This window comes from Lissotriton vulgaris, chromosome 3_1, assembly GCF_964263255.1.
Source record: "Lissotriton vulgaris chromosome 3_1, aLisVul1.2, whole genome shotgun sequence".
In the NCBI taxonomy this organism is placed as follows: Eukaryota; Metazoa; Chordata; class Amphibia; order Caudata; family Salamandridae; genus Lissotriton; species Lissotriton vulgaris.
The window spans coordinates 2,131,612,393-2,131,627,014 of record NC_141689.1 but is presented as its reverse complement, the minus strand read 5'-3'; the positions used below and the strand labels follow the sequence as shown (position 1 = coordinate 2,131,627,014).

Here is a 14,622-nt window from a genome sequence, read left to right as displayed (position 1 = left end):
AACTACACTTTCCCAATTGCCTTATTACCCCTCTTGCTTTCTTAAATTTGCTTGAAAATGCACCATTTGCCCATTGTATTTTCAATTTTTTCTTGAGGGAGAACTCACGCAAGCGCCCTTTATGATGGTTGGACTTGCTACGTTCACTCGCTACCGGGCACTCATCCCGAACTGTTACGCCTCACCACTTTGAAATGTCACCAGCCACCACTGTTGTTGGCACACACAGGGATCCCAGGGTCTTTACCATAAAGTAGATTGTCAAGAATACTGTGACAGTTCCCATTCCATATTTTCTATTCCCATCATGGGGTTCTATCCAATTCTACAATTTCTATTCTCGGTCTATCCTTAGACCTTTCAATCTCTTTCATAGAAAGTGTGAAGTTTATAAAGATATGCCTAGAAATGTTTGCATCATGTCTGCTTACTGTCTAAGACGACATTTTAGTTTTTTAATAATGCTGGTTACCTATAATCAATATGATAATTGACAAAATGCATTTGCCGCCATGATTGTTTACACTTGTTGATGCTCAAGTGTCTGCAAGTCCTACATTGTTTTTTAAATATAGGATACAATTGGCGAACAGATACTATAAAAACCCGGGTATGAAATTATAGGGAGAGAGGGGCTACACACTGCGACTATCACGCCAGAGGTCACACCGGTTTGCAGTGCCTGTCTTGCAGTCCAGGGTCCCCTGCTTGTGACCAAAAGGCAGTTCACAGCTTCTGTTTCCGCAAGCCCAATCAAACAGCTCCGGGAAGTGTGATGATTTCTCTCTGTCTCTCTCTAACACTTATTTGTATTACCTCAAAAACACTCTTCAGATATTTTTTTTTAAAGAATGGGATTCTTATTGAGCATTATAAAGAATAATAATCAACACACATTTTCACCCGTTTATGAAACGTTGACTTAAAACACATATAAACAATTGATGGAAAGTATTAAACAGTATCAAACATTGTTTAGTGCTTGAATTACATTTATAAACAATTGCTGTGCTATCAAATTGTACAGATCAAAAGATTAAACCATACCTTCGTGCTGACAAAACTAAATGCAATGTGTTTATCATTGAAAAATGCGCACTCAAATAAATGAATATATATAATGGGGATACTTGAGCAGGAAAAATCAGATCAGGAGTGTTTTCTGCAACACCCCACCCGTTCCTCGACAGTTAAATGACCAGGATGCCCGTAGCCGACATTTCGCATTTTACAAATAAATGACTAACAGATACTGTCTTATATGGGTTCTCAAGAGCAAAGAAAATAAAAGAATGGTGAAAGGATCAGCTACCTCCCTATAAAATATTCACTATTTGCTATAAGCAGCATAACCTTGTGGAAACGGAAGGAACTCAGTTCAGCCCAATGGCTCCCTTAATGAGCCAGAATAGTGTTAAGTATCACAGATAGATAGTTGTAAGATCTGAAGGATATGAATGAGGCATATTAGGTCAACATGCCAGAGATCCTGAACATGGTTAACATATTGGGTAAAACCCACTCCTATGCAGGGAATAGTACATATCACACAAACCTACCACACAACAGATACATTAGCCTCTTTATTTGTACAATCTGCAGACAGTTCCCAGACTACACCCTCAAAATAAATAACATTTTATGATTTTGATGTACAAACGATACAAAATTGGCAACAGTACAGGTGAGCATATGATTATTCACATACACGGATTTCTGAAATGCAATCACAATTTAGAAGGAGCCAACCACCTCCCGTTGTTCTTCTATTTCACCTTTTGAATCACAGTATTCAAACCCTGTCATGCCAGAAGGCAACATCTATTTCGAATGAAATGCCTGGCTTTTGTCTACATTTCTATCATTCTATTGCTGCTCCTATTCAGGTTTACTCCTTTTTGCTATACTGGCTATCGATTTTTCAGGCTTTGCAGCTCGCAAATTATAGGCCAGTACTAATCTAAACATTTTTACGAAGCATAGAAATGAAAATGGCATGATTTAGATACAATTCATACCAAACCAGTATACCTATTCATAACAAACATATACCCCCTCTTTTACCTGCATGAGTTTTGTATCGTGTCCAGTGTAGACAACAATTCCATGAACCCACTGAGTGTTCCGTAATTGTGCTCCACGAAGAAGAATTTGGTCAGCTCCCAGGGGCACAGCTCTAGAGTCAACAACATTGCAATATTTTTAAGGATTGTACAACATGCTTCAAATACACAATAACCGTGTCTTGAAATTAAAACTAAGCTGAAACGTGAACTTAGAAAAACTGGGATGTATAGCTGTTACTAAAACATAGGAGAATTACTTACAATTCCACCACAAGTGTTTTGTTAAGTTGGTGCTTGATGACGTTTGCTCGGAACATACTGAGACTTTAGTAGAAAACGTATCATTTTAAGTGGCAGGTTATTGAATTCAACGTTGTGATTTGTTCATCACAGTTCGTTTCTCTTTTGACAATTAGGAATTCTTATCAAAGTAGGACCCTGGACGCTAGCGGCCATGTTAACGATACATGTTATAAGCTCCTGAATCCTTAAATTGCACCAGCCTGACAACAGACCCTATGCCTCCACAACAGGAATGGATTAAGACACATGAATTCAATGCATAAATAACACTAATGCACACATATAGTTTACGAAGTCTGTGTTCTGGATAGCTGAATCTTTGGGTGGGGACCAAATCCAGCTATATGGGCAGAGGAAGGCCATCCTAGAACCTTACCTTGAAACATGCCTCCCTTGGACATTATGGTTGGCCCTTTTCCCTGCAAGTCCTGAAGTGTTTAAAAATTGTTTTTTTAGATCTCTGTAGATGGGAGATGAGATTGTTCCTACATTTTTTTAGAAGCAATCGGGTGTGAGCGTAAAGCAAGATACTTAGACCGATCATAGATCCCGACAGGGTGGCAATTAGAGGAGCGTACCAGAATGGTGGCGGTGTTAAGGCAGGCACCGTCGTCAGGATTACAATCTCTCTTTCCGACAGCCTTTTCATTGCGGGAACCCCACCATGAAAAGGTTGTAAGAAAGGGATACAGGGGCCCTAAAAAGGGCCTCCGGCCATCGTAGGCCACTGAAAAGTGGCCCCGGGGGCACATACAGTGCATGGCAAAGAGAGCATGTATGTGCTTCATGGCGGAGGCATGTGCTGCAACCCTTTTCCACGGCCGCAGCATGCCCCCACCATGGTACGGATGCCAGCCCGGCAGTCAAATTGAAATACGGAAGTTACACCGCTGCATGCCTGTCGGGCAGTCTCCCGACCGCCACAATAACAGCAAGCGGTCCAACCGCTTGACATCAGAATCGGCCCCTAAATCTCTAACCTGGATATTATAGCCACTGTAAATCAGACCCTGCATTTTTGAGGTGTAATACTAAAATTGTTCTTTAGAGGGTGTGGTTTTCATGGTACTATTTAGCTGGAAGGTTACAAAATTCAAGTTGATACATTTATGGGTGATGAGACTTCTGCATTTTTGTCCTACTGAAGTACATTGAAGTGTAAAGCGTGGTATTTAAGGTTACAAAATGGAGCATATACAATGGGTGATGAACGTTTACTCAGAATATGTTATTTATTGGTGACAGCATACTAATTTTAAGAATAGGGCTCAGATCTAAAGAGATTTCACACTTCACAAAGTGCTGATCCTCTAATCGGATTCGATGAACCATCTTTGAGATAAAACAGGTTTCTTTCACGAAACCTATGGTTAGTGTGACAGAAACATAAATAAGGGCACTATATTTTCTTAATTCACAAATACTTTCTTCATCCATGTGAGAAAATTCCAACAGGTTGAGTAAGTCATGCATTTTCAAAGGAGCAGCAGTTTGTCTATTGATTTACTAGTGCTCTACTGTAGCTTCAGCACAGAGGTCTGATGAACAACTAGAATGATAACATTCTATATTCATGACAAAAGTGAGACACTCCTGGTCGCCTAGTTGCTAGAATAGCAACTGTAACATCAAAAGCATTACCTTTGGAGGAAAGCGCAGTAAATAAAATAAAGGGTTTAATTAATCATAATGAGAGCACTAATATCCGAATTCCTTGACAAAGGTGGAATTCCTTAACCCCATGTTGCTTCAATGGGTGCAACTGAAAGTAAAGTCTTTCCTATGGAGCAGATTGCAGCAAAAGGGCATTAAGAGGCTAACGCAGATACGAAACTAGCTGAAAATAATCAATGTAAGAGATCAATCCATGTGCAGTATTTCTTTTCCACATCTGTTTTCTCCGACTAATCATTGTGTGAGTAACTTAAAAGCTCATCACTTTTAAAATCTCAAGAGCTGTGCAACTCGCTGGCGGACTTCTTCACTGACAAAGTCACCTCCATATTCTCTGCTTTTACTCCTCAAGCTGCGCCCACTGTCAAATCCCCTGTTCTCAACCATTCCCCCAATCCCCCGTCCTTTTCTTTCTTCCACCCAGTCACACTTGAACAAACCTCACACCTTATCACTACTATCAAATCAGGCTCACCACTAGACCCCTGCCCCCCTTCCATCCTCAACCTCATCCCTGAGGCCATCTCACCTGTAATAGCCACTATATGCAACAATATGTTCCAAGCAGGTACCTACCCGTCGGTGTGGAAAAAGGCGATCATCAGACCTCTTCTAAAAAAAACCTCCCTTGACCCCACTGATCCTGCTAGTTACAGACCCATTGCATGCCTAACCTTTCCATCCAAAATTTTCGAAAGCCTCATGAACCAACAATTATCAGACTTCATTGACACCCATAACTTATTGGACGACACACAATGTGGCTTTAGGAAAGCACATGGAACCGAAACAGCGCTCATCAAAGCAGCGGATGAGATCAGACACACGTTAGACAAAGGAGGAGCGGCAGTCCTGATAATGTTGGATTTGTCAGCGGCTTTCGAAGCGGTCGATCACAACATCTTGATCGACCGTGTCGTAGCCATGGGGGTGGAACACAAAGCCAAGGACCTGATCGCATCCTTCTTACACAACTGGTCCCAAACTGTCAAACTGGGTTCCTTCTACTCATCTCCCCTTTCCCTTCCCTGCGGTGTCCCACAGGGCTCCTTGCTAAGTCCGACTCTTTCCAACATCTACGTATCGGACTTAGCGAGGGTGATAAAGGAACAAGACATCAGCCTCACCACCTATGCTGATGACACTCAGTTAGTCCTCTCAATACACCGGGACGGAGACAGGGTGGCCGCCAACTTCCAGGAGGGAATGTTGGCCATCAACTCCTGGATGGCGGCCAACTGTCTCAAATTGAATTCCAACAAGACTGATATTATGCTTGTTGGCAAACTAGAGCCCTGCTGGTCCCCTCAGTGGTGGCCAAGCGAACTAGGCCCCCGCCCAAACCTGTCACAAAAGTAAGAAACCTCTGAGTCATCTTCGATGATCGGCTTCTCTTCAATTATCATGTAAACAATGTTGTTTCCTCATCCTTTTTCACCTTGAGGAAAATTAAAAAAATCCTACCTTACATTCCCACCTCAGCTGCAAAGACCCTGATCACCTTCCTCGTACTTTCACGAACGGACTATTGCAACTCCCTCCTCCTCAATGCTCAGGCAAAGGTGCTTAATAAGCTCCAGTTGGTGCAGAACGCTGCAGCCAGGGTTCTGCTCAACATTCCAAAACACAACTCCATTTCCCCCTTCATTCGTAAACTGCACTGGCTTCCAGTGAGAAGCCGCACAAAGTTTAAGGCTCTATGCATAGCATATAAGGCCATTACCAATACTGGTCCTCAGTTCCTCAAATTAGCTTTCAGACCTTTAGAGGTACCAAGAACCCTCCGCTCATTCTCAGCCCACCTCCTGAACGTCCCAGGTACAAAAAAGGTCAACTGGGGTGACAGACGCTTCGTAGTGGCCACAGCCAGACTATGGAACTAACTCCCCCTGGGCATTAAGACTTGCCCCACGCTACTCAGCTTCAGGAACCCCCTTAAGACGTGGCTGTTTGCACAGTAGATGCCCTTGTTCGTGTAGTTTTTGATCTTTAAAGCGCCGAGACACCTCCGGGTAGTTGCGTGCTGTACAAATCGCAAAAATAAAATAAATAAATAAAATAAAATTGTAAAATGTGTACTGCTGCCAGGACTCTGAGGCTGGAACTGCACTCCAGGAGTCAAGTGACTGGACTCCTGTTTGCCTGCTCAATGGACACCAAAGCAGAAATACTCTTGACTCCAACAAGACCCAGCTCACCACTGAAGACTGGACCCTGAAGGAGCCGTGGCTGGAGAGAGACCTGGTGCCCAGAAGCCTGCTCTGATGACCTGGGGACTGTCAAAGCGACCAGGAGAACTTTCCTAGCGGTTGGATGAAAGTGAGTCATTTTTTACGACTCCGAAGAAATGGTACTAGGTACTAATATTTGGTCATTTAGGGTGCACCCTAGACAAGCAAAAAAAGCATGTCTGTCCCACTCTGAGCTTTTTGTCGTGCTGACAACGGGTTCAGCAAGACACTGTGGTAAATATTTATGGCATACTGGAGTACTGCCTGACAAAAGCCTCCAACCCTTCTCCTCTGCAGGATTTTGACAACCAAACGGTCAGAAGGTAAAACTTTGGAGTATGGAAAGGCGGCAAATCTATTCCAGTAGCATAGAAACCTCAGAGGGTACAATTCCAGCTTTGTCCCATTTGAAGCATTTGAAGTCAAAACTAATGGCTTCATTAGCAGCATGACAACAACATATCTAAGTCTGCGGGAACCTTATATGCTTCATTCTTGGACTTTACTACCTCTAGAAGGCATTGAGCTCCCAAAGTAAACAGTTCGACTCCATTTCGATCAACCTGACATTGTACCTAGATCCCGATCCAGCTCAAAACATTTTTTTTCAATGCTGTGGTTCCTTTTTTTTAGCTTCCTGTAACCAATTTTAATCATTCAGGTGTCTTTTTACTCAGTACATTTCTCTACATTTTTGTAAATTAGTTTGAGAATTTTATTGTGTTGTTTTCTAGGCTTAAAAGTGTCGTCATTGCTTGAACTTACAAACATGTCTCTCAAAATGAAGATTTTTTGGTAGAGTACAGCTGTCTGATTTACAATTCATCAATATTATCCAGTGGGGACAGCACTCTCAGGTAACTATTCTCTGGAATGGAGTCAGAAGGCCAGTGGTAACTAATCCGCCCCTGTCACTACAGACGCTGTAGCAACCTTTCCATTCGGAAATTATTCCTACTTGAAATCAGACCCTTCTAATTTAGGGTGAAATTAACCAAACAGTTTTTTAGATGGTGTAATTTTTGTTTGGTTTGTTTTTACGTTACTACTTAGGTGGTAGGTTATAAGAAGTAAACCTTTTTGATCGTTTTTTATTGATAAAGCTACATACATTTTGCCCAAATGCAATGTATTGTAGTGGATGCCTGGTTGTGTAAGGATCATAAAAAAGTGCACAGAGAAAGGGCAATAACAGATTAGTGACAATGTAAATCATTTATTGGTGGTGCCATATGAATTTAAGGAAATGTAGTGAGTTTTTAAGTGATTTTGCACTGTAAAAAAAGCTGATCCTTTGCGGAGAATTGTTGCATTGCGATTTTTTCATGGTTCTTCCAATTATGATTTTGTCATGGAAAGTGTGGTCATTGCTCCAAGCAGTAAAATGAGGTCCCATTTTCTATAAATATACATGTCTTTCTCATTCTTGTGAGAAAAAGGGCTGACGTGCCGAGTAAAACATGTATTTCCAGCAGCAGCCTGCCAGTTAATTTCTACTGCAGCTTCACCGGAGAGCTCTAATGAACAGCTACATTGCTAACATTCTATACTGATGACAAATGTGCGGCACACCTAAATACCATGGTGCTTGAACAGGAACTGAAGAACTGAAAGCATTTCCCATGGAGGTGACTGCAGTATACGAACAAGACGAGGGGTGTACTTTTATCTTGGGAATTATAATTAGTGTCCCAGAAATCTTTAATGAGAACTCCTTTTTTTTAAAAATAAATTCACATTCTTCCTCATCTTTCTAAAATGGAAAAATCCAGCCTACTGAGTTAAATGTGCTTCCAAAATCAGTCTGTTAGTTGATTCCCCACTATTCTCATATAGCTGCAACACAGAGGTCTAATGGTTAACTGGAAAGATAACAGTCCATATAGATGACAAAAGTGCTCCTAAAGGTAGCGAGACCCCCCAAATGCGCTGTTTGTACATTCAATTTTTCTTTTTACTTCTCCCACTTCCTTTTGTCAGTTTGCATCTCACTGTATGAATGGGCAGTGGCGTCAAAATCATTTTTGCAAAGCCTTATAGCTCCCTGCCGAGGGCTCTGCCAGTTGTTAAAGGCCCTGAACCGGAGTTTTAAAGACGGTGAGGACCTTCAACAACAGGTATAGCCGGAGGCATATTTCACCCACTAAGGGTAGAATGGTTTTAATTAAATAGAGAGAAACAGAAAGACAAACATTGGAATGTTGAAGGTCCGAGCTTATACCAGCCATTATAAGCCCGGAGCTACTCCATTGTCTTCAATGGAGCTCTCAATATTCTAATGTCCTGATGAAGACTGTAGTTCAGATGTCTATTCTCTACCAAACTTTTGATTTTGATGGGCTCCTAGTTGGTCAATATCTACTCCGGAAAGTCATCTAGAACTGCAGCTGGGCTATACCGGCTATTAAGGTCCCGCTCCCTTGTTAACGCTAGAGCGTGTCTTTAATAGCCGGTAGAGCGGGCTATAAGGCTACATTATTAGTATGCTTCCACATACTATGTATCCTCAGAAACTTCATCAAATGCATCCCCAGGAGCACCAGCCGTACCATCACTCAAGCCTTAGTCACCGGTAGACTAGAATACGGCAACACACTATGCCAGCATCCCCAATCACCTCCTCCACTGACTTCAGACCATCCAGAATGCCGCAGCTAGACTCTTCCTATAGCCCAACCACATTACGCCACACCTCAGAGAACTCCACTGGATGATGATACACAAGCATTGCCAATATAATCTCCTCACACATGCATACAAGGCACAGCACACCATTAGTCCAGCTTACCTCAACTGCCACCTCCACTTTCACCATCCCCACCAGACTCCTACAATGTGACTCACTCTCTCTCTCTCTCTCACACACTCAAAAGCAAAACAGAAGGCCTAGCCTTCTCCAACCTCCAACCTCGCACCCAAAACTTGGAACGAACTCCCTCCACACATGAGGGCCTCCTCCTAGCTTCTGGAATTCCACAAGAAGCTAAAGACCTGGTGCTTAAACTGACACCCAGCAGACTACCTCCACACCTGCTCAAGCGCATGGATACCCTTTGGGTGATAAGTTGCGCTTTACAAATCCAAATAACATAATGTAACATTACTTTATTTAGGAATTTTGTTTGAGACCCGGTTGTTTTGACACAATAGGAATAACAACAATGACAATAGGCAATAATTCATTGCAGTCCTGCAAGTTAAGGCAAGTTAAGGTGGGACTCATCAGAAATTCTTCAAATGCAATCAGGAAAGAGTGGAGTCAAGCAAATCCTTTCTTAACCACATGCGCGCTGCACTTATTCTGCTCGTATGCTGACTTTTTAAAAAACCCATTGTTCATGACGAGCTGGGCTCGTCATCAGTGTTTGAGGAGGCTACACCATGACGAGCCCAGCTCGTCATCAGCCTCGAAGGGGTTAAAGAGTTCACCCCTAAGCAGTTTCCTGAACTAGAGATAGGTCAGTTCAGCTCCGATTTAGAGGCCAAAGATGTTCCATAGTTTGGGGCCCACTATACCCAAAAATCAAGTACTGTGTTTTTTCCTCTTCTATAACCATTGTGCTACAAGGTGCTGTAGGCCTGAATAAAGGTCCAATTGGGGATATAATGCGGGGCCAGTTTTTGTTCTAGTAAGTTTTAAGGATAATCCAGTGTCTTGGATTTCATCCTAACACCCTAGTGTGAGCCAACTGAGTGCTCTCACTGCGGGCCATGCATGGTCGTACTTATATATATTCAAGTACATCTTGATGGCTTGTTTTGGAGTTTTTAAAACTCATGAACCAGCAGCTTTGGATGGTCTAGATAGACCAAATTATATACAAAATATCAATTTAATCTCACTTGAGTACTCTGTGCTGTTGTTTGTTTATTCCTTTTATATGTATGACAATGCCACTCTCCTCAACATTGGGCAGGGATGTTTGGTATGCACCCCTGCTATCTTTGAGTCTTGACTCAAGCAAATATGTGTTAGCTTCTGCTGGGATGGAAAAGCCCTTCACATGGTGATGACATGCATCCCTGCCCTGAGTGTCTCAACTGTACTGATGTCTGACTGGATCCCTAATGCTGATTTTTTGTTGTCATAGGCAAACATGAATCATGCATGTGTGACATGACATAGGCCTGTCTCACGGATTGTAGCATTATTGGACCGGGAAGGGAGCCTAAAACGCCACCTCATAGTAGTGCCTTTGGAGTTAAGCAGCACAAGTGCAGTGGTGGCAATATACTATGTAGTGATCAGTAGGAGTAAATAGGTCCTTTTTACCCGGGTCACTGGAGTGAGGCATATAGGTTCACTCGTTTAAAGCCCTGCGGCTGTGTGCTTAACTCACCCATGGCCTGTATCAATTTGGTGTGTAGAGCTGCACAGTGCATATGTGGTGCACATGGGCTTGTAGGTGTGCCTATGAATGGTACAACTAAGTGATAATACAGTGCTGTGCAGGGCGTGTATGTAATATGCATGTGCTGGGTGTATGTGTGCCTGTGACTGGTCCAATGCATAATGGATGCAGCACTATGCAGTGCTTGTATGTTATATGCATGTGCTGGATGTATGTGTGTCGGTGAATAGTACAATACATAAAGGATGTAGTGAGTGTATGTAGTATGTATATGCTGGATGTATGTGTGCCTGAAAATAGTACAATACATGGCAAACTCTGGGTTCTATTTAGGAAAGCTCCGGGCTGACTGGAGAAACATGGGGAGGTAGAGGACTTCCCCAGACTGATTTGGGTATTGATGCATTGCTGCAAGCTGGTTTGGGCACACTGAAGTAAAGGAGAATCAAGCTCTCCAGTACACTTCAAAGGTTGCTCATTGTTGAGAGAGAGGTCACGAGGAAGAGGTCTGTGCACATCTCAGCTCAGGAAGGAGATGGGCCTGAAAAGCAAATCATAAAGAGTAGGACTGAGGCTCTGGGGTAACCTTTTGATACACATATCACTGTGACTGACATCTAGGTGTGTTCTTGTAGTCACTCTCATGGCCTGTGTTGTGGGGCTATCAGAAGTTGAATGGCTTCCACTGTGACAGACTGCTTTCTGGAGGAAGAGATGGCAGATTAGTGGGAACTTTCAAAGAAGCAGACCCCAACATAAAGCTCAAATACATTCTATTTTGGTTTCTAGGAATGGACTATAAGAAGGGGAGCTTGTGACCCCAACAATTGTCAACTGTAAAGCAGCCAGTCGGGCTCTGCAAGGCTTCTGCATGTGAAGAGAACTGGGGCACCATACAGGCAGTCTCCCAGCTGGGCGAGGGGACATCATCCAGGGAATCTAAGAACACCTGCCCTGGGGCCAGGAGCACCAGCGCCTTTCCGTCTGCCATGATCTGTGTGCCATTTTATGAATAGAAGAGCACTGGAGGGACTGTGGATCAATAGGAAACTCTGGCAGGTGTATCCCCATAGTGAGGGGATGGCTGCTGCACCAATCAGGTTGTTACTCATGTGCAGGGAAACTCTAATGCTAGAGAAGGGCAGCTGTAAAGTGAGACGTGATCGCTGCTTCACTGAACGGGTCATTCCTTATATGCCAGGTGGGGCCACCGTGAAGAGTACTGCTGTACTGAAAGGGCCATAGCCGGTGTGCAGCGGTACACCTGGTGATCCCATTTGCCAGGTGGGGCCTCAGTGAAGAGAACCATTGTGCCTACTGTGTCAGAGCTTGTGTGCAGTGGAGAGAGTGACCCTGTATGCCAGAGTTGGCCACTGAAATGAAGCAAGAAATGAAACCTGGTTGAGGTCATCATTGGAGGAGACAGTTTGCCGTGGTGATGCTAGCAGGACTGAGCCATGACAGAAGATCAGGGTCAGGCTTGTCGCAGGAGGAACCAAAGAACTTACCCTGTGGGAGGAGCACTGAGAAGCCCCCGTCCACTGTAGTTGCATGTGAGAAACTCGAAGGCAGCTGACCGCAGCCTACCTGGGCTGCATGTGCAAGACTTAACGTAGGCACCAGTTGCAGCTTTAGAGCCCACAAAAGGGGCCCGCTCAGAGACTCTGTTCACTTTTGTCCTGCTTGTGTGGATAAGACTGATTTTGAGAAAGTTGCCCGAGGGGAACTTGCTTGCCAGGTAGTGCTTCAGCTCTGGAACACTTTTGACTTTAATACGGAGTCGGACCGGGACTCCTGAGACTCGGACTACTGGAGGTGCTTAACCTGAATATCGTCTGTAGTGAAGGGGGAATTACCATTACCACAAGCTTGAGGGCAGTGGGACTCGGGGATTAGCCTGTGAAACACTCCTGGACATTAGGAGGTATGCTAGGGAGGGTATGAGCACCCTGTTAGAGGTTGGTATTCAGATACCCGAGTGTGGATTAGGGGTGGTGAGGGAGTGTTGAAATGGGCGTTGACTTAAGTGTGTTGGGTTTGGGTGATGTGTTAAGGCGGGAGACAGAGGAAGCTTGTGATAGAGCATTGAGCAGGAATAGGAAAATATAGTCAAATAATGAAAGGCATAAATCTGTGGACTGAATAGGTATCTTACCAGTATTATAAATAGAGATAATGGTAGTTCAATTAAATAGTGATGAGGGAGAAATTTGAAGCTTGCAGCCATGACAAATGTTAGTAGAAGATGTAATATGGAGTTTGTTGTGGAAGACGTCAGACCAGGATGCGGGGTTCAGGCCAGGGTAAAGAAGAGAAGGTCTGTTTTAAGCTTCCCATATCAGTCACTGTGATATTGATCGGCAAAGAGAGTATTTGCACATTCTTCCCGGGCTGTATGTTTAGTTCTGTTTGCTGATGGTTTGGAAGATTTGGAGGGTATATGATCTTAAATTAGTTGATCCGAGCTTTCTCTACTTAATAGACACTGAGGGTTTACAGAGGAATGTGGCTGGCCGAGGTCGTGGAAAGCCAACAAGCGGCAGGAGATTGCAGGTTTGTTTCTTGGGTTTGGAATTCTGAACCTCCAGCGATCAGCAGATAAGAGTCCGGTGAGCCTCAGACAAATTCGAGGTGGTGGCAGCCCTTGAGGATTCGGGGTTCCAGCTGCCCAATTCCAGGGGCCAGGGATAGCAGGCCAAGATGGCCTATTTGTAAGTGTTCACTTACTATTTTAACAAATATTACATATGTTCTTGGTCAAGCGTCCCTCAGTTAAAGTGATCCTCTTTCAATTTTTTATTTTCATCCTTGGAGGAGGTACAGCAGAATGTCCAAGTTCTTTTTTGTTTCTGTGACCCTGTCTTCATGTCTTGGGTTGACCTGAAATGGCTACCTCCCTCAAAGAGGGGCGTCCTGTTTCTATTTCTATTTCTATGATCTTAGGCCCAGACGCCTTTGAGGGATTTTTCATCTTAATTTTTGCAAAGTCCTAAATACTTTCTAGGTAAGGAGGTACGGAGGGATAACAGAAGTTGTTGCCTGGCTGGGTAAGCAATTTCCTCCCAGCAGATATTCAATGTTAGGGCACGCGCCCTCCCAGCTGCTCCGGCACTTCCCTGGGCTAGATTTCAGGGCCACTCATCATTGCGAGCTTATCAAGCCTCATTCAGATATGTGATGTGATGTGATGTGATGTGAGATGGGACTTATATAGCGCGCTACCACTCCAAGGAGTATCTTGGCGCTTGATACCGCCCTCCACACCACTTTCATCAGACTTCAGGACAATAGAAGCTAAGCAGAGGTGCCAGTGTTCCCAACAGCAGCCCACAACAGGCGAGTGTCCATTGCTAGGTATCTGAAGGCCTCGGCATGGGCGCAGCATACAGCCAAATGATTTATCGATTGCTGACGCCACTGCAATTGCTGGTTGTGCTGTATACCCAGAGGGATTTAGTTGGAGCCCCGCTGAGTTTTAGGTCAGCTAAGACCTTTTTGGAATTTTTGGAATGGGGCCTTTCAATAGGTCATGCCCTTGTGGAAGCGTTCTACAAGCTCCACCAGTTTTAGTAGCGGGCAATTCTGGAGGTCCATAACACCCGTCAGCAGGTGTGCAAGAGAAATGTGAACCACTGCTCATAAAGTAGCCGGTTGAGGAACGATTAATTAGTATAGAAGCCAACTGGTCCCTCATTAAAGTCCTGCACATAGAAAAAAAACAAGAAAGAAAGGGGACATCATGGAGCCTCTCTACTCCTGTGTTAAGATTGTGTGGAGGAAATGCCTGTGATAGTAGCCCACGGGGGCATTACATTGTAATTTGTGATGTGGCAGATACAAATCACTGGAGTCAGAAGGAAAACAAGACCAACCTTCACAAAGATGGCCACCATCAATACTAAAGCTCGGGTCCTTTTTAATGACCGTGACCGCCGTCCGCCTGAGCTCTCTGCACTCCTGATGTTGCTGGATTAAAACAAAGAGTTAAAAGAAGTT

At 43.8% G+C, this 14,622-nt stretch overlaps 1 protein-coding gene across 1 annotated transcript in view; it reads right to left on the bottom strand.

Moving 5' to 3' along the window:
* Positions 1-14,622, bottom strand: part of ATP8A1 (ATPase phospholipid transporting 8A1) — a 780,070-nt gene that overhangs the window by 453,366 nt on the left and 312,082 nt on the right. The window contains exon 10 of the mRNA XM_086963885.1: positions 2,065-2,176. Coding sequence (XP_086820011.1) covers positions 2,065-2,176 — 112 coding nt within the window. The remainder of the gene's footprint in view (positions 1-2,064; positions 2,177-14,622) is intronic.